The sequence below is a fragment of the Kogia breviceps genome, chromosome 4, assembly GCF_026419965.1.
Source record: "Kogia breviceps isolate mKogBre1 chromosome 4, mKogBre1 haplotype 1, whole genome shotgun sequence".
NCBI lineage: Eukaryota > Metazoa > Chordata > Mammalia > Artiodactyla > Physeteridae > Kogia > Kogia breviceps.
Window position 1 is genome coordinate 175,338,877 of NC_081313.1, and position 16,307 is coordinate 175,355,183.

The window sequence follows — 16,307 nt, forward strand, 5'->3', positions numbered from 1 at the left end:
GGCGGCATGTAGGCTCTATCTAGTTCCCTAACCAGGGATCGAATCCAGGCCTACTGCACTGGGAGTGCAGAGTCTTAACCACTGGACCACCAGGGAAGTCCCAGCTCCTTTCTTTCACATTCCACTTGTAATCAATCAGGTCAGCTCCTCTTCAGATTATGTCCAAAACCTGCACACTTTTTATCACCAAGACACATCAGAGCATGTGCTGGGACTAGAGCAGTAGCCTCCTCTTTGGTCTCCCTGCTTCTACTTTTGCTAACACGGGGCACTTTCCAGGTCAGGCACTGCGCTAAACCCTTTACATTCCTTCAGCTGTTTCATGCCTCTATACTGGATGCCTGCTCTGTCCCAGGTACTCCACCCAGCCCTGGGATAAAGTCTCAATACTAAAGATAGGCGAGATCTGACATTCTGGATGGGGAGACTGACAATTAGCAAGTGAAAATACAAAGAAGTAATTGCAGACTGTGACAAGTGCCATGAGGAAAAGAAACAGGGTGACGTGGTCATCACTAAGAGAGGCCAACTTTGTGTTTTAATTAATTAATTTTTGGCTGCGCTGGTCTTCATTGCTGCGTGCGGGCTTTCTCTGGTTGCGGCGAGCGGGGGCTACTCTTCGCTGCGGTGCGCAGGCTTCTCATTGCGGTGGCTTCTCTTGTCGCGGAGCATGGACTCTAGGCGCGCGTTTCCGTAGTTGTGGCTCGCGGGCTCTAGAGCGCAGGCTCAGTAGGTGTGGCGCACGGGCTTAGTTGCTCCTCCGCGGTATGTGGGATCCTGCCAGACCAGGGCTCGAACCCGGGGCCCCTGCATTGGCAGGTGGATTCTTAACCACTGCGCCACCAGGGAAGTCCCAGGGCCAACTTTTGATGAGCAGGGAAGGCTTCCTGGAGGTAACTGCTGAGCTGAAAGCAGGAGGATGAGGGGCTAGCTGTAGAAAGAGCCAGGTGGAGAGCATTTCAGGCACAAGCCCTGGGGCCAAGGGTGTCTGGATGAGTCAGCAAGAGGGTGTTAATGCGGCGGATGGGGCAGGGCCTTGTGGGCTGCCGTGAAGACTTTGGCTTTCACTCAGTATAAAGGGAGCAATGGAGGGTTCTTGAGCAGAGGAGGGGTGTGAACTCACTCGGGTGTTAGCAGGCGCCCTTCCGCACCTGTGGCGGAAACAGTGAAGGAGTGGGGACGGATGAGCTGATAATGAAGGCTGGGAGCTGAAAATATGGGGAGAAGTGAGCAGGTTTAGGAGCTGTTTTGGAGGCGGGGTTAACAGGAGCTGGGGGGTAAGAAAGGAACAAACCTGAAAGATAGCAACGAACCGGGAAACCCAAAGAACATCTGTACAGGATAGCGGTGAGGACTTTGGAGACCTGACCTTCTCAGCCCCTTTCCTGCTGGGGTCACCTTCAGACACGTCGCCCAACTTACCTGCCTTAATTAACGAATGGCGACAGTACATAAGCAGATGAGAAGGACTCCCAAAATGGTAGTTACTTAAGAAACAATTCCGGAGGCAGGAATGTAGGAGGGAGAAAGGCAGTTAACATGGTTGGAGCAGTTGGCCCAGAGTGACAGTGAGTGAGCCGGCATCACGGGGGCAGTAGCGAGCCTCCAGGTTAGCAGGGTTGGGCAGCTTGGCAGGTCTGAAGCCCTTTAGACTAGACTCTGGTGCCCAGGTGCCCGGCCAGGGACAAAGCAGGCCTGGGGGCCCGTGTCCAGGCTGTGTGCTGAGGGAGGTAGGCAGGTCACTGCCACCTTCTGCAGTCTGAGATCAGAGCCTCATAAGGGGTATTTGTTCAGGAGAAACCTGAGCCTCCTGCATGGTGGGATTCCGGCGGAGGCCGGCAGACAGAGGCTTCCTGCCCTCCCTCCTTCTCCCTGGGGAGAGTAGCCCCAGATCAGAGGATCCCAGGGCGGTTGAAGCTGGGGTTCCCCCAGCCAGACTCCCACTCCCCCCACAAACACTCCGGGGCTCGGGCTCTGTACAATAGGCACTTTATTAGTGGTTGGAATGCAGTTACAAGTAGGGGTGTACGGACAGAATGGGGGAGGGGGCGGCAGGCACCGGAGACAGAAACCCCAGGCTGGGATTTCTCCAGATCCCGGACTGGGATCCTGGATTGGATTGTGTGGGGGGGGAGAGGGGGCCTTGGGATATGGCGAAGGGGGAACCAGCACACCCGTCCCCCCTGAGTTAACAAATTTGGCAAAAGGATCCTCAAGGTGAGGTGGCTGGGCCGGGGGGGGGTCCCCCATTTGCCCAGGGCATCTGCCCATCTCCCCACTTCCTCTGAAATCATCCCTTGGGTGGATTCAGTTTCTTTTCTCTCTTACAAAGAGAGCTGTGTCAATAACTGGCAGAGGAGGGCAGCGGGGGACGGCGAGATTCAGCCCAACCTGCCAGCCAGCCGGTTTCCATTAAGCCACTATCAGCGACCTCCTCCCCCCTGTTGCACACCAGCTTGATCCCACCCCGGGCAGCCTGCCTTCGGTGCCAGGAGACACCCCTACCCGGCACCCCACCCCCCACCCCAGCCATACCCGAGGAGGGGACATCGGAAAGCATTCCTCCATGGCCCCATGTCAGCCGTGATGACAGACAGAAAAAAAGACCCTTTAACAGACCCTTTAACGCATGTCCAGCTTAAAAAAAATAATAATAAATGCCTGCAGCAGCCGGTAGCCAATTGTTCAGCCCCGGAGAAGGGTCCTGGCATCCTGGCCGGAGCAGACGCAAGTGAAAGGTGGCCTTCCTGTGGCCACCGCTGCTGCAGACACAAACGCTGTCCTGTCATAAGAGGGGGACAGGAAGCAGGGGGCAGCCCGCAGAGGGCCCGTGCATGTCAGACATCGAGAAGCCTCGCTGGGCTTCGCATCTGGGCCAGTGGGGGCTGGAGAGACTCATCACACAGTCTTGGGTAGTGGGGGGGGGGGGGGGCGGCGGCCGTGAAAACGCGTACTGGCCCTTGGCATAGGGAGGAGATCCCACAAATCCTCCAGGTTCCCGGAAACGTGGTAACTGGATGATGGGGAGGGGCAGGAAGGGGGTGGCAGTGATAGGACTTCAGGTCAACCCGATGGGCTGGGGGTTCTGACCCAGCTGCCAAACACCCATTGTGAGACTTCCTGGGAGGGGTAGGAGGGCAGGGCCTTTAGGACTCCACTGGCTTCTTGTTGGTCTTGTTCAAAAGCTTCTTAAGGGTGAGAGACATGAAGTAAGGCCTCTCAGCGGTGCCATCGTTCCTCTCCAGGTCCTCCACTGCGGAGAGAGAGGCCCCAGAGCAGGTGGCATGAGGGGAGCCCACGGGCAGGGGCCTCAGGGGACAGGGTGGGCGGACAGGGGCCACAGAGAAGCCTCAGAGGGTTAGGAAGCAAGACATGCTGGGACTGGAGGGGGCGGACTGGAGCAGGCTGGGAACTCGACACACACACACCCCCACACACGCTCCCCACTCCCAGGCCAGGAAGCCCCACGTGCATCCCCGATCTACAGGGAGGAAACAAGGAGACCTGCGTGGCCTCCAAGCCAGCCTCCCTCTCTACTCCTCGACTTCGCCCCGCTTCCCCTCCTCCTCCGCACTCCCCTTCAACAGGATGTCTCTCAGCTCGGGCGACATGAAGTAGGGTCGCTCCTGAGAGCCGTCATTCCTTTCCAGGTCCTCACCTGGGCTCCCCCCAGGAACCAGCAGTGGGGAAATGGGGGTGGTCAAGAAGGGAGGGAAAGAGGGAGGCAGGGAGGAACAGAGAAGCCAGCAGGCATGGAGGGGAGGAAGAGAAAAGAGAAAACAAAACAAAAAAACACAGACAGATGGAGAGACCAGAGTTAGTGGCAGCCACCAATCCCGCCCGCCCCGCAACAAAGCTGGAAACTCCGAAGCTGAGGGCCCAGGGGCACAGAGTGTTCCAGTTGCAGCCTGGACCAAGGGACAACAGGATGGAGAAGCTCTAAGCGCAGGGGGAAGCTGAGAGGGGGCGCGCCGGGGCCCTAGGACGAGGGACAGCTGGGCCCTAGGGGGGCTGCGGGCACTGGGTTGGCACGTGCACCCCCATCGGAGGGAGATGTTCTGCCCGGAGGGGAGAAGGGAGTCAGGGCCCAGGAAGGGTGGGGATGAGGGGTTACTCACAGAAACAGAGGAACAGTGTGTCCACACACATGCCATAGACGCTGAAGAAGCCATGGGCAATCAGGTAGGAGCCAATGATCACCGTCTAGTCAAGGAGAGACAAGCTGTTTCCACCCCAGCTCCTGCTCAGGGCAACCCCCCACTCACCACCACGTCCCTCCCCAGCTGGGGTTATGGCATTTCCCTGCTGATAAGCCCCTCCTCTGGACCTCCCCGGTGGCGCAGTGGTTAGGAATCTGCCTGCCAATGCAGAGGACACGGGTTCGATCCCTGGTCCGGGAAGATCCCACATGCCGTGGAGAAACTGAGCCCGCACACCACAACTACTGAGCCCGTGTGCCACAACTACTGAAGCCTGTGCGCCCTAGAGCCCGTGCCCCGCAACAAGAGAAGCCACCGCAATGAGAAGCCCACGCACCACAACGAAGAGTAGCCCCCACTCGCCGCAACTAGAGAAAGCCTGTGCACAGCAACAAAGACCCGGTGCAGGCAAAAAAAAAGGCCTTCCTCTGGCTGCAATTTTATGCAAGTTCAGGGCAAGACAGGTTTAATGCTCACCACCCTACTAGACTGTGTCTATCCCGTTTACAACTATATGCCCAGTTGGGACTTCCCTGGTAGTCCAGTGGTTAAGACTCTGCACTTCCACTGCAGGGGATGCGGGTTCGATCCCTGGTCATGGAACTAAGATCCCGCATGCCACGAGGTGTGGCCAAAAATATAAATAATTTATAAAATTTTTGTTAATTTAAAAATAACTATATCCCCAGCAATCTGGAAACTCACGGGGCTTTGGTAGGTACCTGATAAGCATTTATTGACTGAAGTGAGCAGACTTCAGAGAGATTACATAACTTGCCCAGAGTCACTGAGAACTAGCAAATAAAGAACTAAGATAAAAATCGAGGTCACAGGGCTTCCCTGGTGGTGCAGTGGTTGAGAGTCTGCCTGCTAATGCAGGGGACACGGGTTCGAGCCCTGGTCTGGGAAGTTCCCATATGCCACGGAGCAGCTAGGCCCATGAGCCACAACTACTGAGCCTGCACGTCTGGAGCCTGTGCTCCGCAACAAGAGAGGCCACGATAATGGGAGGCCCGCGCACCGCGATGAAGAGTGGACCCCGCTTGCCACAACTAGAGCAAGCCCTCGCACAGAACCGAAGACCCAACGCAGCAAAAATAAATTAATTAATTAATAAAAACTCCTACCCCCAACATCTAAAAAAGAACAAGGTCATATGTATACACTAATGTGTATAAAATAGATAACTAATAAGAACCTGCTGTATAAAAAATAAATGAAATAAAATTCAAAAAAAAACAAAAACAAAAATGAGGTCACTGGGCTCCAAGGCCTGCACTCAGATACTGTACTGCTCTTAGGGTGATGACCTAACTCCTCCATGGCCCCATCACCTCCCTGCCCTTATCTCCACCTCCTTCCTCCTTGCCACTTCACTCCCTCCACACCAGCCACACTGATTTGCTCACTGTTCCTGGCATAGTCCTGCCTCAGGGCTTCCGTACTTGTTCCCTCTGCCTGGATGTTGCCTGCATCTTCTTCAGATCTTAGGTGTGACGTCACTTCCACAGGGAAGCGCCCTGGACTCCCCACACCTGCCCACATCCTCCACCACAAGCTCTAACAATTGGTTCCCTGTAATTCTGCCCTGTGGCACGCACAAGTTTGCAAGCATGCATCTAATGTGGATCATCATTGGTTAATGTCGATTTACTTCTAAACTGTAAGGACTTTTTCTTTTTTTTTTGGCTGCACGGCATGTGGGATCTTAGTTCCTGGACCAGGGATCGAACCTGTGCTCGCTGCAGTGGAAAAGCGGAGTCCTAGCTGCTGGACCGCCAGGGAAGTCCCAAACTGTAAGGCCTTTAAAGGTCATGCCTGGAATGTGGTCGGTACTTAATGTTTGTGTCCTTTTTTTTTTTTTCCTGTAGTACGCGGGCCTCTCACTGTTGTGGCCTCTCCCGTTGCGGAGCAAAGGCTCCGGACGCGCAGGCTCAGCAGCCATGGCTCACGGGCCCAGCCGCTCAGCGGCATGTGGGATCTTCCCAGACCGGGGCACGAACCCGTGTCCCCTGCATCAGCAGGCGGATTCTCAACCACTGCGCCACCAGGGAAGCCCAATGTTTGTGTCCTGAATTAACAACTCCCTACCTCTGACCCCCATCCATATCTGTCTAGTCAAAGGAAGATAGGGAAGTCCCAACATCTTCTCCCCAACCCCTGTCTGTCCCCAAAAGTTCATACCAGTATAGGGACCCAGTAATAATTGAGGGGTGGTGCTGTGTCCTGCACGATCCTGATTCGGTGGGTGAAGAAGAAGAAAGCCAGGATCCCTGGAGAGGGGGAGGAAACTGAGATGGTTGAGGGTTCTGGATAAAAGAAATAGCCCCCCCTCAAAAAGACCCCAGAGAAGAAGACAGTTATCAGAGAAGACGTGGGGGCCCGACAGCAGCTCACAAGTGGCCCCCAACAGGCTCCCGCAGCTGGACAGGCTGGGCGAGCAGCACTCACCCACACTACCCACGATCAGAAGTTTGCCCAACAGGAAGAGGAAGTCGGTAACTTTGTCCAGGACAGCCACCCTGCAGGGGACAGTAGGAAACAGGCGTGAAGGCTGGCTCAGGGCCTAGGGGAGGAGGGAGGTGGCCAGAGGACGGTGTTTTCCCTGACCTGATGATGTTTCTCATGAGCAGGAAGAAGGCGTTTCTGGCTGAGGTGCAGAAGTTGGTGCCGTAGATGGCAATCTGGAGGGAGGTGGGAGGGACGGATCAGGCCCAGTGCGTGGGGAATGAGGGCTCCTCCAACCAGCAGGAGCTGGTGGGTTAGTGCCTGGTCCCAGGCTTACTCACCATGATGTAGGCATTCCTGTTGAGGAATCTGATGAATTTCTCCAGGCACCAGAAGCAGCATTTGAGACAGGTCATGAGGAACTTTGCAAACTTGTTCTTCGCAGCTGGTAGATGAGGGAGAGATGCAGAGGTGAGAGGAGACCCCACTCGGCCTGGTAGGAGCCCCCTACCTCCTTGTTACACACACTTGCCATACTCCAGGACCCACAGAGCCCACCTTCTCAAAGAGATGGGGAGAGGAGACTTGATCCAGGAGCTCAGGCCCACCCCACAAAAACGGCTGTTCAGCCCAGCCCCCAAGACAAGATGCAGTTAACAACCCACACTGCTATCCTGGCCCCGCCTCCAGGGCAGAAGCCAATCCTCGATGCCTCCTTGGCTCCACCCCAAAGTACAACCGATTCCAGCCCAACCCTCTCGTCAGGAACCAATGGTGGCCCAGACCTCTTATTCCCACCCCCTCAGCAGTAAGAACACCCAGTGGGCTCTTTCAGCCACCCCTCCATCACAGGAACCGATCACTCAAGACCCTCAGCCCCACCCTTTCCTCCCCATAGGCAGAAACCAATCTCGGTCCCACCACCTTAGCCCCACCCCCCGCCCCACAAGAACCAATCCTAACCTGCCCCTTAGCCGCGCCCCCACCTCGGGATTTACTGCCAATCATGTGTGGGTCATACCTTTCAGGCGCTGATCCAAGTACTCGAGTATCACTCGGATGATCTGCACGATGGCCAGAATGAGGGAGCCAAAGGCCAGAGAGCCCGTGTGGTACCTTTGGGCCGAGGGAGTGGTCGGTCAGTGGTCCAACCAGGCCTCTTCCACTCCAACTCACCCCCAGCCCCCAGCCCACCTGGGGCCCCACCTGAGCGCCCGGCCGAAGGCAGAGAAGAGTGGGAAGGCAGGCAGGTCATCCGGCTTGTTCAGGGCCCAGTAGTAGGAGGCGAAGGCGCCAGCTAGCGTGACCTGGCCCAGCGCCAGCACGAAGTTGGCCAGCCAGAAGAACATGAAGGCATTGAAGATCTGCAGGCCCAGCAGGGCCCGGTGGTAAGTTGACTCACCACCGTAGAAGGCGAACTGGCAGTGGGCTCCAGGGCACAGGCGGGATTCATTAGAGGAGGGGAAGGTCTGTGGGAGGGACACAGAGCCTGGTCACATCATAGGTCCGAGGTAGGGGTTCAGAGCGGGCTCTGGGCATCAGGTCAGACCTGTCAGGTAGACCACGAGATGGGACACGAGTCATGGGGAACAGAGTTAAGTCAAGGAAATGGGGGTTTAGGCTAGGGGCTTTCAAAAGGGCTTCTAGAAACAAGATTAGGGGTCATAATCCCAATGGGTGTCAGAGAAGCAGGATAAGCTATCTTGGGGATCAACGGAGTGGCCGTGTGGACAGATCACAAGTGGCAGAGATCAGTATGAGGGCCACAGAAGGCAGGTTAGGGGCTTGTGAAAGGCAAGGACGGGGCTCTAAAGGAAGAACTGACCGCCACTGGGTTAAGAGAGGGGTGTCGGGGCAGGAAATGAAGTCAAGGCGGGGGGGAAGGTGGGTAGATCAGCACTTAGTGGGTGGGGGGGGGGGAGTAGGTGCCAGGCTGGATCTCTTCCTCTCCATGCCACCCACATCTGGCACAGGACATACAGCAGGCACCAAATGTTTGCTGAATGGTCCCCAAGTGGGGATGAGAGGCCTTCAGGTCAACTGTGGGCTGCTAGGGAAATAGCCATCCCCCCACTTCCGGACACCCACCTCAGGGTTGCAGGTTTTCCCAGCAACTGAGCAAGCGGTGTCATTGAAGATCTTATAGACAGCTTCGTTGGAAGTGGACAGAAAGCTAGAGGCTCATTAAGGAACCCAACGTCTGGGATTAGGGACCACAGGGGCATGTGGAAAAGAATCCATTCCCACACCAGGTTCAGGCTTTGCCCCCAAGATGTAGGTCACCTCGAGGCAAGTGTGGCACTTAGCCCCCAGCCCCGGGGTCGGAGATCGGGGTCTGACGGTGGATACATAGCAGTGCTAGCCCAGTAGGCGATGCAAAGGCACAGCAGGAAGAAGGTGACCAGTGGGTACAGCAAGGAGCACATCACGTATCCCACAGCCCTGGGAGGAGTAGAAACACAGACATCAAGGCCCAAGCAGCCCTGGGATCACCCCAGCCTGACCCCCCGGCACCCCGGCACCCACCTGCTGGCTTCTTTAATGAGTGCAATGGCGATGAGAATTCTCTTCCGTAGAAAGATGAGCAGTAAGATGATAATAACCTCGAGGATGCTTAGAATGATCACTGCGGGGGGCGGGGGGGCGGAGAGTGATCAAGTCTGCCACCTGCCTGGGCTCCCCACTCCCACCCAGGCCTCACTGAATGGGGAGCTGGGACTCACTGAAGGCCATCCAGGTCTGCCGCAAGTGCAGGTACACGCGGAGGTCCGTCTGGAAGCCAAGGTCCACCAGGGAGATGTCAGAGCCGGCCTCGCCACGCAGTCGAGCGTACTCCATGTAGCAATGAAATATTCCTGCGTGGGGAACCACCGCGCTACGACTGACCTCGGCCCTCCGATGGCTCCCCCAACATTACAAAGCATGTACAACCATACCCATTTAACAGAAACAAAAACCAAGGCTGAGAGGGGCTGCCATCGCTTGCTGCTGCCTCAGGGCCTTTACTTGCTGTTCCTGCTGCCTGGTTCAATCTCTCCCCAGCTGGATCCTCACATCCTCTAGTCCCTGCTCGAATGTCACCTTCTCATGAGACCTTCTGGGATCTCTTCCCGCATTTAGAATCATACCCTCTTACATTCCAATTTCTTATCCCCCTTCACAGCTTTGACAGCCCAGAGGTTTTCTGGTTTGTTTCTTGCCCATCTTACCCATACCCTCTGGAATATGAGCTCCACAAAAGTAAGGATTTGTCCTGTTTTATTCACTGCTGTAAGCCCAGGACCTAGAAGACTTGCCCAGAATATAGTAGTCATTCAGTACACGATGGATGAATGAATGAGTGAATAGGTGTCAGGATGCTGTGTGGCCTGAGGCTTTCCTGACCCCTCTGCCACCCTGTAACCATGATTCATGGGTGGGGAGGGAGGACACGGGTGCTAACATTCAGTGGGGTAGCATTAGGGATTTTCACCATTCCCCTCAGCTCTGGTAGAAGAAAGTTATAAAGTACAGATAAAGTACAAAAAGCTAGTCACCAAAACTGTCAGCACTCAGCTAGAAACCACTATTAACGAATATTTTGGGAATTCCCTGGCAGTCCACTGGTTAGGACTCCACACTTCCACTGCAGGAGGCATGGGTTCAATCCCTGGTCGGGGAACTAAGATCCCACATGCTGCACAGCATGGCCAACATTAAAAAAAAAAAAAAAAATTGTTTTAATGAATATTTTAACATCTGTGTCTCCAGTGTAGGTTGCACATCCAGCATCTTTCCTCTTGGAAAGTTTATTTATTATTATTATTATTATTTTTTTTTTTTTGCGGTACGCGGGCCTCTCACCGCTGCGGCCTCTCCCGTTGCGGAGCACAGGCTCCGGACGCGCAGGCTCAGCGGCCACAGCTCACGGGCCCAGTCGCTCCGCGGCATGTGGGATCTTCCCGGACCGGGGCACAAACCCGCGTCCCCTGCATCGGCAGGCGGACTCTCAACCACTGTGCCACCAGGGAAGCCCTCCTCTTGGAAAGTTTAAATGAATAAACAGAACATGAAGCACTGGCTTCTGAGCACTGCCTCTGAGTTGCACAGGCCTCAGGCCCTCCCGCATCTCATCCGCAGACTGTCTTCTTCTCATTAAGCCTCCTAACTAGTAAATACTAATTATCCCCAATTTATAGAGAAGGAAATTGAGGCATGGGGAGGTTGAGTCACTTGCCCAAGGTCACAGAGCAAGGAATTGGCAGAGCCAGCATTTGAACCCTGGGCTTTCTGGTGCCAGAGCATGTGGCCTTAACCACTGTGCAAAATGGTATACTTTAGAATGAATTTGCTGTCGATGAAATACAGATCCAGTCCTGCTTGGGAAGATTATGATTTAATGGCTGTTTCCAAGTACCTGCTCTCATAAACAATGGTGAGATGAATATCTTCACAAATATTCCAAATAAAAGACAGAGGATGTCTGATGGCTCAGGAGAAGTTTTTTGTTTTTTTTTTTTTTTTTTTTTTTTTTTTTCCGGCTGTGCCACACGGCTTGGAGGATCTTAGTTCTCCAACCAGGGATCAAACCCAGGCCCCATCAGTGGAAGCGCCAAGTCCTAACCACTGGACCACCAGGGACAGAAGACCGTTCATGGGCCAATGACAGCTCAAAGGGCATAGGCATTTTGCAGACTGTGGGAAGGGGAGGACACAGGGAGGGAGAGACGTACCGTAGCCTAGGACCAAATTCACCATGACGATCATCACCCAGATCATAATGCCAGCCAAGAAGCGCAGCAGGACGATGAACAGGAGGCTCAATACCATGGCGATGACCAGGCCTCTGGCGGATAAAATGGGTGCATGAGCGGACCCCATCCCCTCACCAGTCTCAGACAGGGCAGCCCAATGAGGGCTACCTTCCCTCTCCACTTACATGATAATCCAGTACCAGGAGACTGTATAATCTTCAAATATCTGCATGGCCAGCTGCCGGGCCTCCAGGACTCCATTGGCCTTCCTGAGGGAAGGCAGACAAGGCTTTAGGTCGGACCCCGCTCCCTGACTGGGCCAGCCCCAGGGGATGCCCTGTCCCACCCAGGAAAGTGTGATGCCAGCATGGTGGGTCATGGTCCTCACTTGGCGCCTTCCACCAGCTCTGTGATGTTTTTCCGAGAGCCGTGCCCATCCTCATAGGTTGTCTCGTTGCCCACCATGAGGACCCCCTTGTGGCTCTGGATGTCTGGGAAGCACCGCTGGGCCACTGCACAGAGCAGGGGATAGGACCAGTCAGGCTGAGCCCCTGAAACCTCCCCATGCCCCTCCCAAGCTCACGGGACCCCAGACTCACGGGGTTTGCTAGGGGTGAGGACGGCGGGGCAGTCTCCATCTCGGAGGACCTCAGTCACACCCTGCCAAGAGACAGGGAGGGGGTCAATCCTGCGGGCCAGCACTCTCGACCTGCCCCTGCCTGGGCAGTTAGCTGCTTACCTTGTTGTTCTGGAAGCCAGGCACACAGAACTGCTTGTAGTACTCAGAGTCCTGGGATCTGTGAGCGTTCAGGTAGGTGAGGTAACGGTCAGGACATTTCTCCACGCAGATCTTGGGGGGGCAGGAGGCAGGGGTTGAGTGGGGTCCGGACAGACACCTGATCGCCTCTCAAGACAGAAGTCCCACCCCCCTTCCCCCTATTCACCAGGGAGAGAGAAAGGGCTGGGAGAGAAGCTGCCGCTACAGGGGGAAAAGGACCTGATGGTGGAAGGGGGGGACAGGAAAGAGGTGGGGAGGGGACAAGTTACCTGGGGGGTGGGACACTGGAATTCCAGCAGGACCAGGGGACTGGCACACTTCACAATGTTGAAATAAAACAGGAAGGGTTTGTTCCTGGGGTTGGGGAAGGGAGATGGAAACTGTCAAGACTTCTCAATCAGCCTATATAGACCATCTTAATGAAAAGAACAACAATAATAAGAACAGTAGCAGCAACTCCATGCCAGGTGCTCTTCTAAGCACTGGACACGTGCTGGCTCATCTAACCATCACAACAGCGCCGTGAGAGTGGGACTGTCATGATCCCCATTTCAGAGATAAGGAAAATGAGACCCAGAGAGGTTGAGACACTTGCCATAGGTCACACAGCCAGGGGATGGCACGGCTTGGATTGAACTTGCTCTTTTACCTCACCTATTCATCATCGTCAGATCCGGGACTGTCTCCTCTCTGTCTCTCCCCTAAAATGTGGGCCACCAGAGGACAGGACTTTAAATGTCTCATTTAGTGCTGTGTCCCCAAGGCCTAGAACAGAGGCTGGGGATGGCGGGAGTTTTATAAATACTTGTTGACTGGACCAGTGGATGGATGGAGGCGAGGAAAGCCTAGAACCTTCTCCCCAGTGCTCATGAAGCTCTCACGCACACTCCTCCTCCCCAGACCCAGAAGGCCCCAAAGAGCCAGACTCACTCATTTTTCGTGCCCTTCTGCCCGCAGAACTCGCCTCGGCTATCAGTGGGGTAGATCACTTTTCGCGGGTCCCCGTGAGTCCAAGCTGTGGAGGGATCCAGAGATGCTGAGGGGCTGCCACTCCTTAGCACCAGCCCCACTTCTGCCCCAGAGGCGGTGGCTTGCCCTTCTACCCTGGAACCCCAATCCCGTCCCCTCCTTTGCTCACCTATGATGCCTACGGCCACATAGCCCACAATGGCCAGGAGGAGGAACACACAGCAAATGACGTCTGTGCAGCCTCTGGGGAGCAAGAGACCATGTCAGGGTGGGAGTACTGGTGCCCTGGATATCAAGGACCCATCCTGCCTTGTACACATATATAGGTATGTGTTATTTGGACACATGTTCCTGAGTGGTACCAGTGCCGCGCCAAAGGGCACGTGCGTTTTAAATATTAATACCTTTCATTGCAGCACTATTGACAATAGCCAAGGTATGGAAGCAACCTAACAACCTAAGTGCCCATCCATAGATCAATGGATAAAGATGTGGTGTATATGTATGCAATAGAGTATTACTCAAGCCCCCCGTAAAGGATGAAATCTTGCCATTTGCAGCAGCATGGAATAGATCTGGAGGATATTCTGCTACGTGAAATAAGTCAGACAGAGAAACAAATAACAAATGCTTTCACTTATTTGTGGAATCTAAAAAATGAAACAAATGAACAAACAAAACAAACAGAAACAGACTCATAGATGCAGAGAACAGACTGGCAGTTGTCAGACTAGAGGTGGGTGGGGGATGGACGAAACAGGTAGAGGAGATTAAGAGGTACAAACTTCCAACTACAAAATAAATAAGTCATAGGGATGTAATATACACACAGGGAATACAGTCAATAATACTGTAACAACTTTGGGGGATTTCCCTTGTGGCGCAGTGGATAAGACTCCGTGCTCCCAATACAGGGGGCCCGGGTTCGATCCCTGGTCAGGAAACTTGATCCCACATGCATGCCACAAATAAGAGTTTGCATGCCACAACTAAGGAGCCCTGGAGCCACAACTAAGGAGCCCACATGCTGCAACTAAGGAGCCGACGAGCTGCAACTAAGGAGCCCACCTGCCATAACTAAGACCCAGCACAACCAAATAAATAAATAAATAAATATTTTTTAAAAATATATTGTAACAACTTTGTATGGTGATGGGTGGTAACTGGTCTGATTGTAGTGATCATTTCATAATGTATAAAAATATCAAATTACTATGTTGCACACCTGAAACTAATATAACATTGTATATTAATTATAACTCAATAAAAAAAAACTAAAAAATAAAAAATAAATTTTAATACCTCATGTTACACTGTCCTCAAAGCAGGTTGCAGCAATGTTCAGCTCTCTTTTGATTAAGTGCCCATTTCCCTACATCCTTACCAGCATAGCACATTAATGTTTTTTAAAAGTGAAGCTATTTTGTGGTGATCAGTCTGTAATGTATAGAAATACTGAATCACTATGCTGTGCACCAGGAACTAACATAGTGATGTAGGTCAATTATACTTCAAAAACAAACTAACTCATAGAAAAAGATATCAGATTTGTGGCTACCAGAGGTGGCAGTTGGGGAGTGGAAGGGGGCATTGGATGAAGGTATTCAAAAGGTACAAACTTCCAATTATAAGGTAAATAAGCAATGTAATGTACACATGGTAAATATAATGTATGATATATATGAAAGCTGTTAAGAGGGAATTTTAAGAGTTCTCATCACAAGAAAAAGTTATTTTTTTCTTTTTCTTTTCTTTCATATCTATATGAGATCATGGATGTTCACTAAACCTTTTGTGGTAATCATTTCATGATATATGTAAATCAAATCATTCTGCTGGGGCTTCCCTGGTGGCACAGTGGTTGAGAATCTGCCTGCCAATGCAGGGGACACGGGTTCAAGAGCTGGTCTGGGAAGACCCCACATGCTGCAGAGCAAGTAAGCCCATGTGCCACGACTACTGAGCCTGTGCTCTAGAGCCCGCGAGCCACAACTACCGAGCCCACATGCCACAACTACTGAAGCCTGCACACCTAGAGCCCATGCTCCACAAGAGAAGCCCTCGCAATGAGAAGCCCGCACGCCGCAACGAAGAGTAGCCCCCGCTCGAGGGAACTAGCGAAAGTCTGCGCGCAGCAACAAAGACCCAACGCAGCCAAAAATTTTTTAAATTAAAATATCATTAGGCTGTACACCTTAAACTTATTCAGTACTGTATATCAATTATATCTCAATAAAACTGGAAGAAAAAATAAAAACAAAAGCCCATAAATTTCACCAACCATGGTAGCACTTACTAAAAAGAAAAAATTAAACTATTGTTATTATCATAAGATTAAATATGAACATGATAAAATTTAAACCATACAGGAATGTACATAACCAAGAACTGTCTCCCACATAACCCTCCTCTCCAGGAGTAACCTGTGTTCATGATTTCTAGTGAGTTCCTTATTCACTGGTACAAATGTTTTCCAAAAAAACTTTTTTTGGTTAACTCAAGTATGATTATGATACACCCACTGTTTGTGTCTTGTTTTTTTTCACGAATATATTGAGAGGGCTCCAAGTGACTATTTATAAAGGCTCTTGTACATTTTAACAGCTGTGTAATAAAATAACCTAAGGATGCACTGTAATGTATCTAACTAGTTCCAAGAGACGTAACTCAGATTGTTGGTTTCTGCCATTTTCAAAAAGGCAGCATTATCATACAATTTTGCCCATCTATGCAAGGTGCACTGGGAGAATTTTTTTCATAGAATTTTAATCTCTGGAACAAAGAGCTGTACATCAAAAAAAAAAAAAAAAAAAAGAAAAAGTCATATTTCCAAATTCAAAAAAAAGACTGTATCAATTAGTTTCAGAGCAGAGTATGTGTCAATCTTCTTTTTTAATTGAGGTAACATTGATTTATAACATTATGTAAGTTTCATGTGTACAGTATTATATTTCTACTTCTGTATACCCTAGTGTGTTAATCTTTTTAGCCTCTGCCAATCTGTGGATGGGGAAATTGTTTGGCTACTGTTTTAAATTACATTCCTTTACTTTCCAGTGAGTTTGAGCATTTCTCCATAACTCCACTGTTTACCGTATTTCTTGTTCTATAAATGATCTGTTCCAGTCTTTTGCCTGAATTTTAAAAATTCATTTGTAAAGACTTTGTATATTAAGGAAA

The 16,307-nt window shown here is 52.0% G+C and overlaps 1 protein-coding gene across 6 annotated transcripts in view; it reads right to left on the minus strand.

The window, feature by feature from the left end:
* Positions 1 to 1,972: 1,972 nt before the first annotated feature.
* SLC44A2 (solute carrier family 44 member 2 (CTL2 blood group)) overlaps positions 1,973 to 16,307 on the minus strand; it is a 29,469-nt gene continuing 15,134 nt past the window's right edge. For 3 of the 6 annotated variants that reach the window (XM_067032806.1, XM_067032805.1, XM_067032808.1), the window contains exons 3-23: positions 13,297 to 13,370; positions 13,089 to 13,173; positions 12,428 to 12,512; positions 12,120 to 12,230; positions 11,980 to 12,040; positions 11,769 to 11,892; positions 11,566 to 11,649; positions 11,360 to 11,472; positions 9,371 to 9,502; positions 9,174 to 9,273; positions 8,997 to 9,089; positions 8,736 to 8,820; positions 7,854 to 8,116; positions 7,669 to 7,763; positions 6,989 to 7,092; positions 6,810 to 6,883; positions 6,651 to 6,721; positions 6,384 to 6,472; positions 4,119 to 4,203; positions 3,505 to 3,658; positions 1,973 to 3,253 (exon numbers count right to left, since the gene is read on the minus strand). In XM_067032806.1, coding sequence (XP_066888907.1) covers positions 3,534 to 3,658; positions 4,119 to 4,203; positions 6,384 to 6,472; positions 6,651 to 6,721; positions 6,810 to 6,883; positions 6,989 to 7,092; positions 7,669 to 7,763; positions 7,854 to 8,116; positions 8,736 to 8,820; positions 8,997 to 9,089; positions 9,174 to 9,273; positions 9,371 to 9,502; positions 11,360 to 11,472; positions 11,566 to 11,649; positions 11,769 to 11,892; positions 11,980 to 12,040; positions 12,120 to 12,230; positions 12,428 to 12,512; positions 13,089 to 13,173; positions 13,297 to 13,370 — 2,053 coding nt within the window. In that variant the 3' untranslated portion in view covers positions 1,973 to 3,253; positions 3,505 to 3,533. The remainder of the gene's footprint in view (positions 3,254 to 3,504; positions 3,659 to 4,118; positions 4,204 to 6,383; positions 6,473 to 6,650; positions 6,722 to 6,809; positions 6,884 to 6,988; positions 7,093 to 7,668; positions 7,764 to 7,853; positions 8,117 to 8,735; positions 8,821 to 8,996; positions 9,090 to 9,173; positions 9,274 to 9,370; positions 9,503 to 11,359; positions 11,473 to 11,565; positions 11,650 to 11,768; positions 11,893 to 11,979; positions 12,041 to 12,119; positions 12,231 to 12,427; positions 12,513 to 13,088; positions 13,174 to 13,296; positions 13,371 to 16,307) is intronic. The other 3 variants (XM_067032807.1, XM_059062124.2, XM_059062128.2) reach the window with 1 other exon arrangement.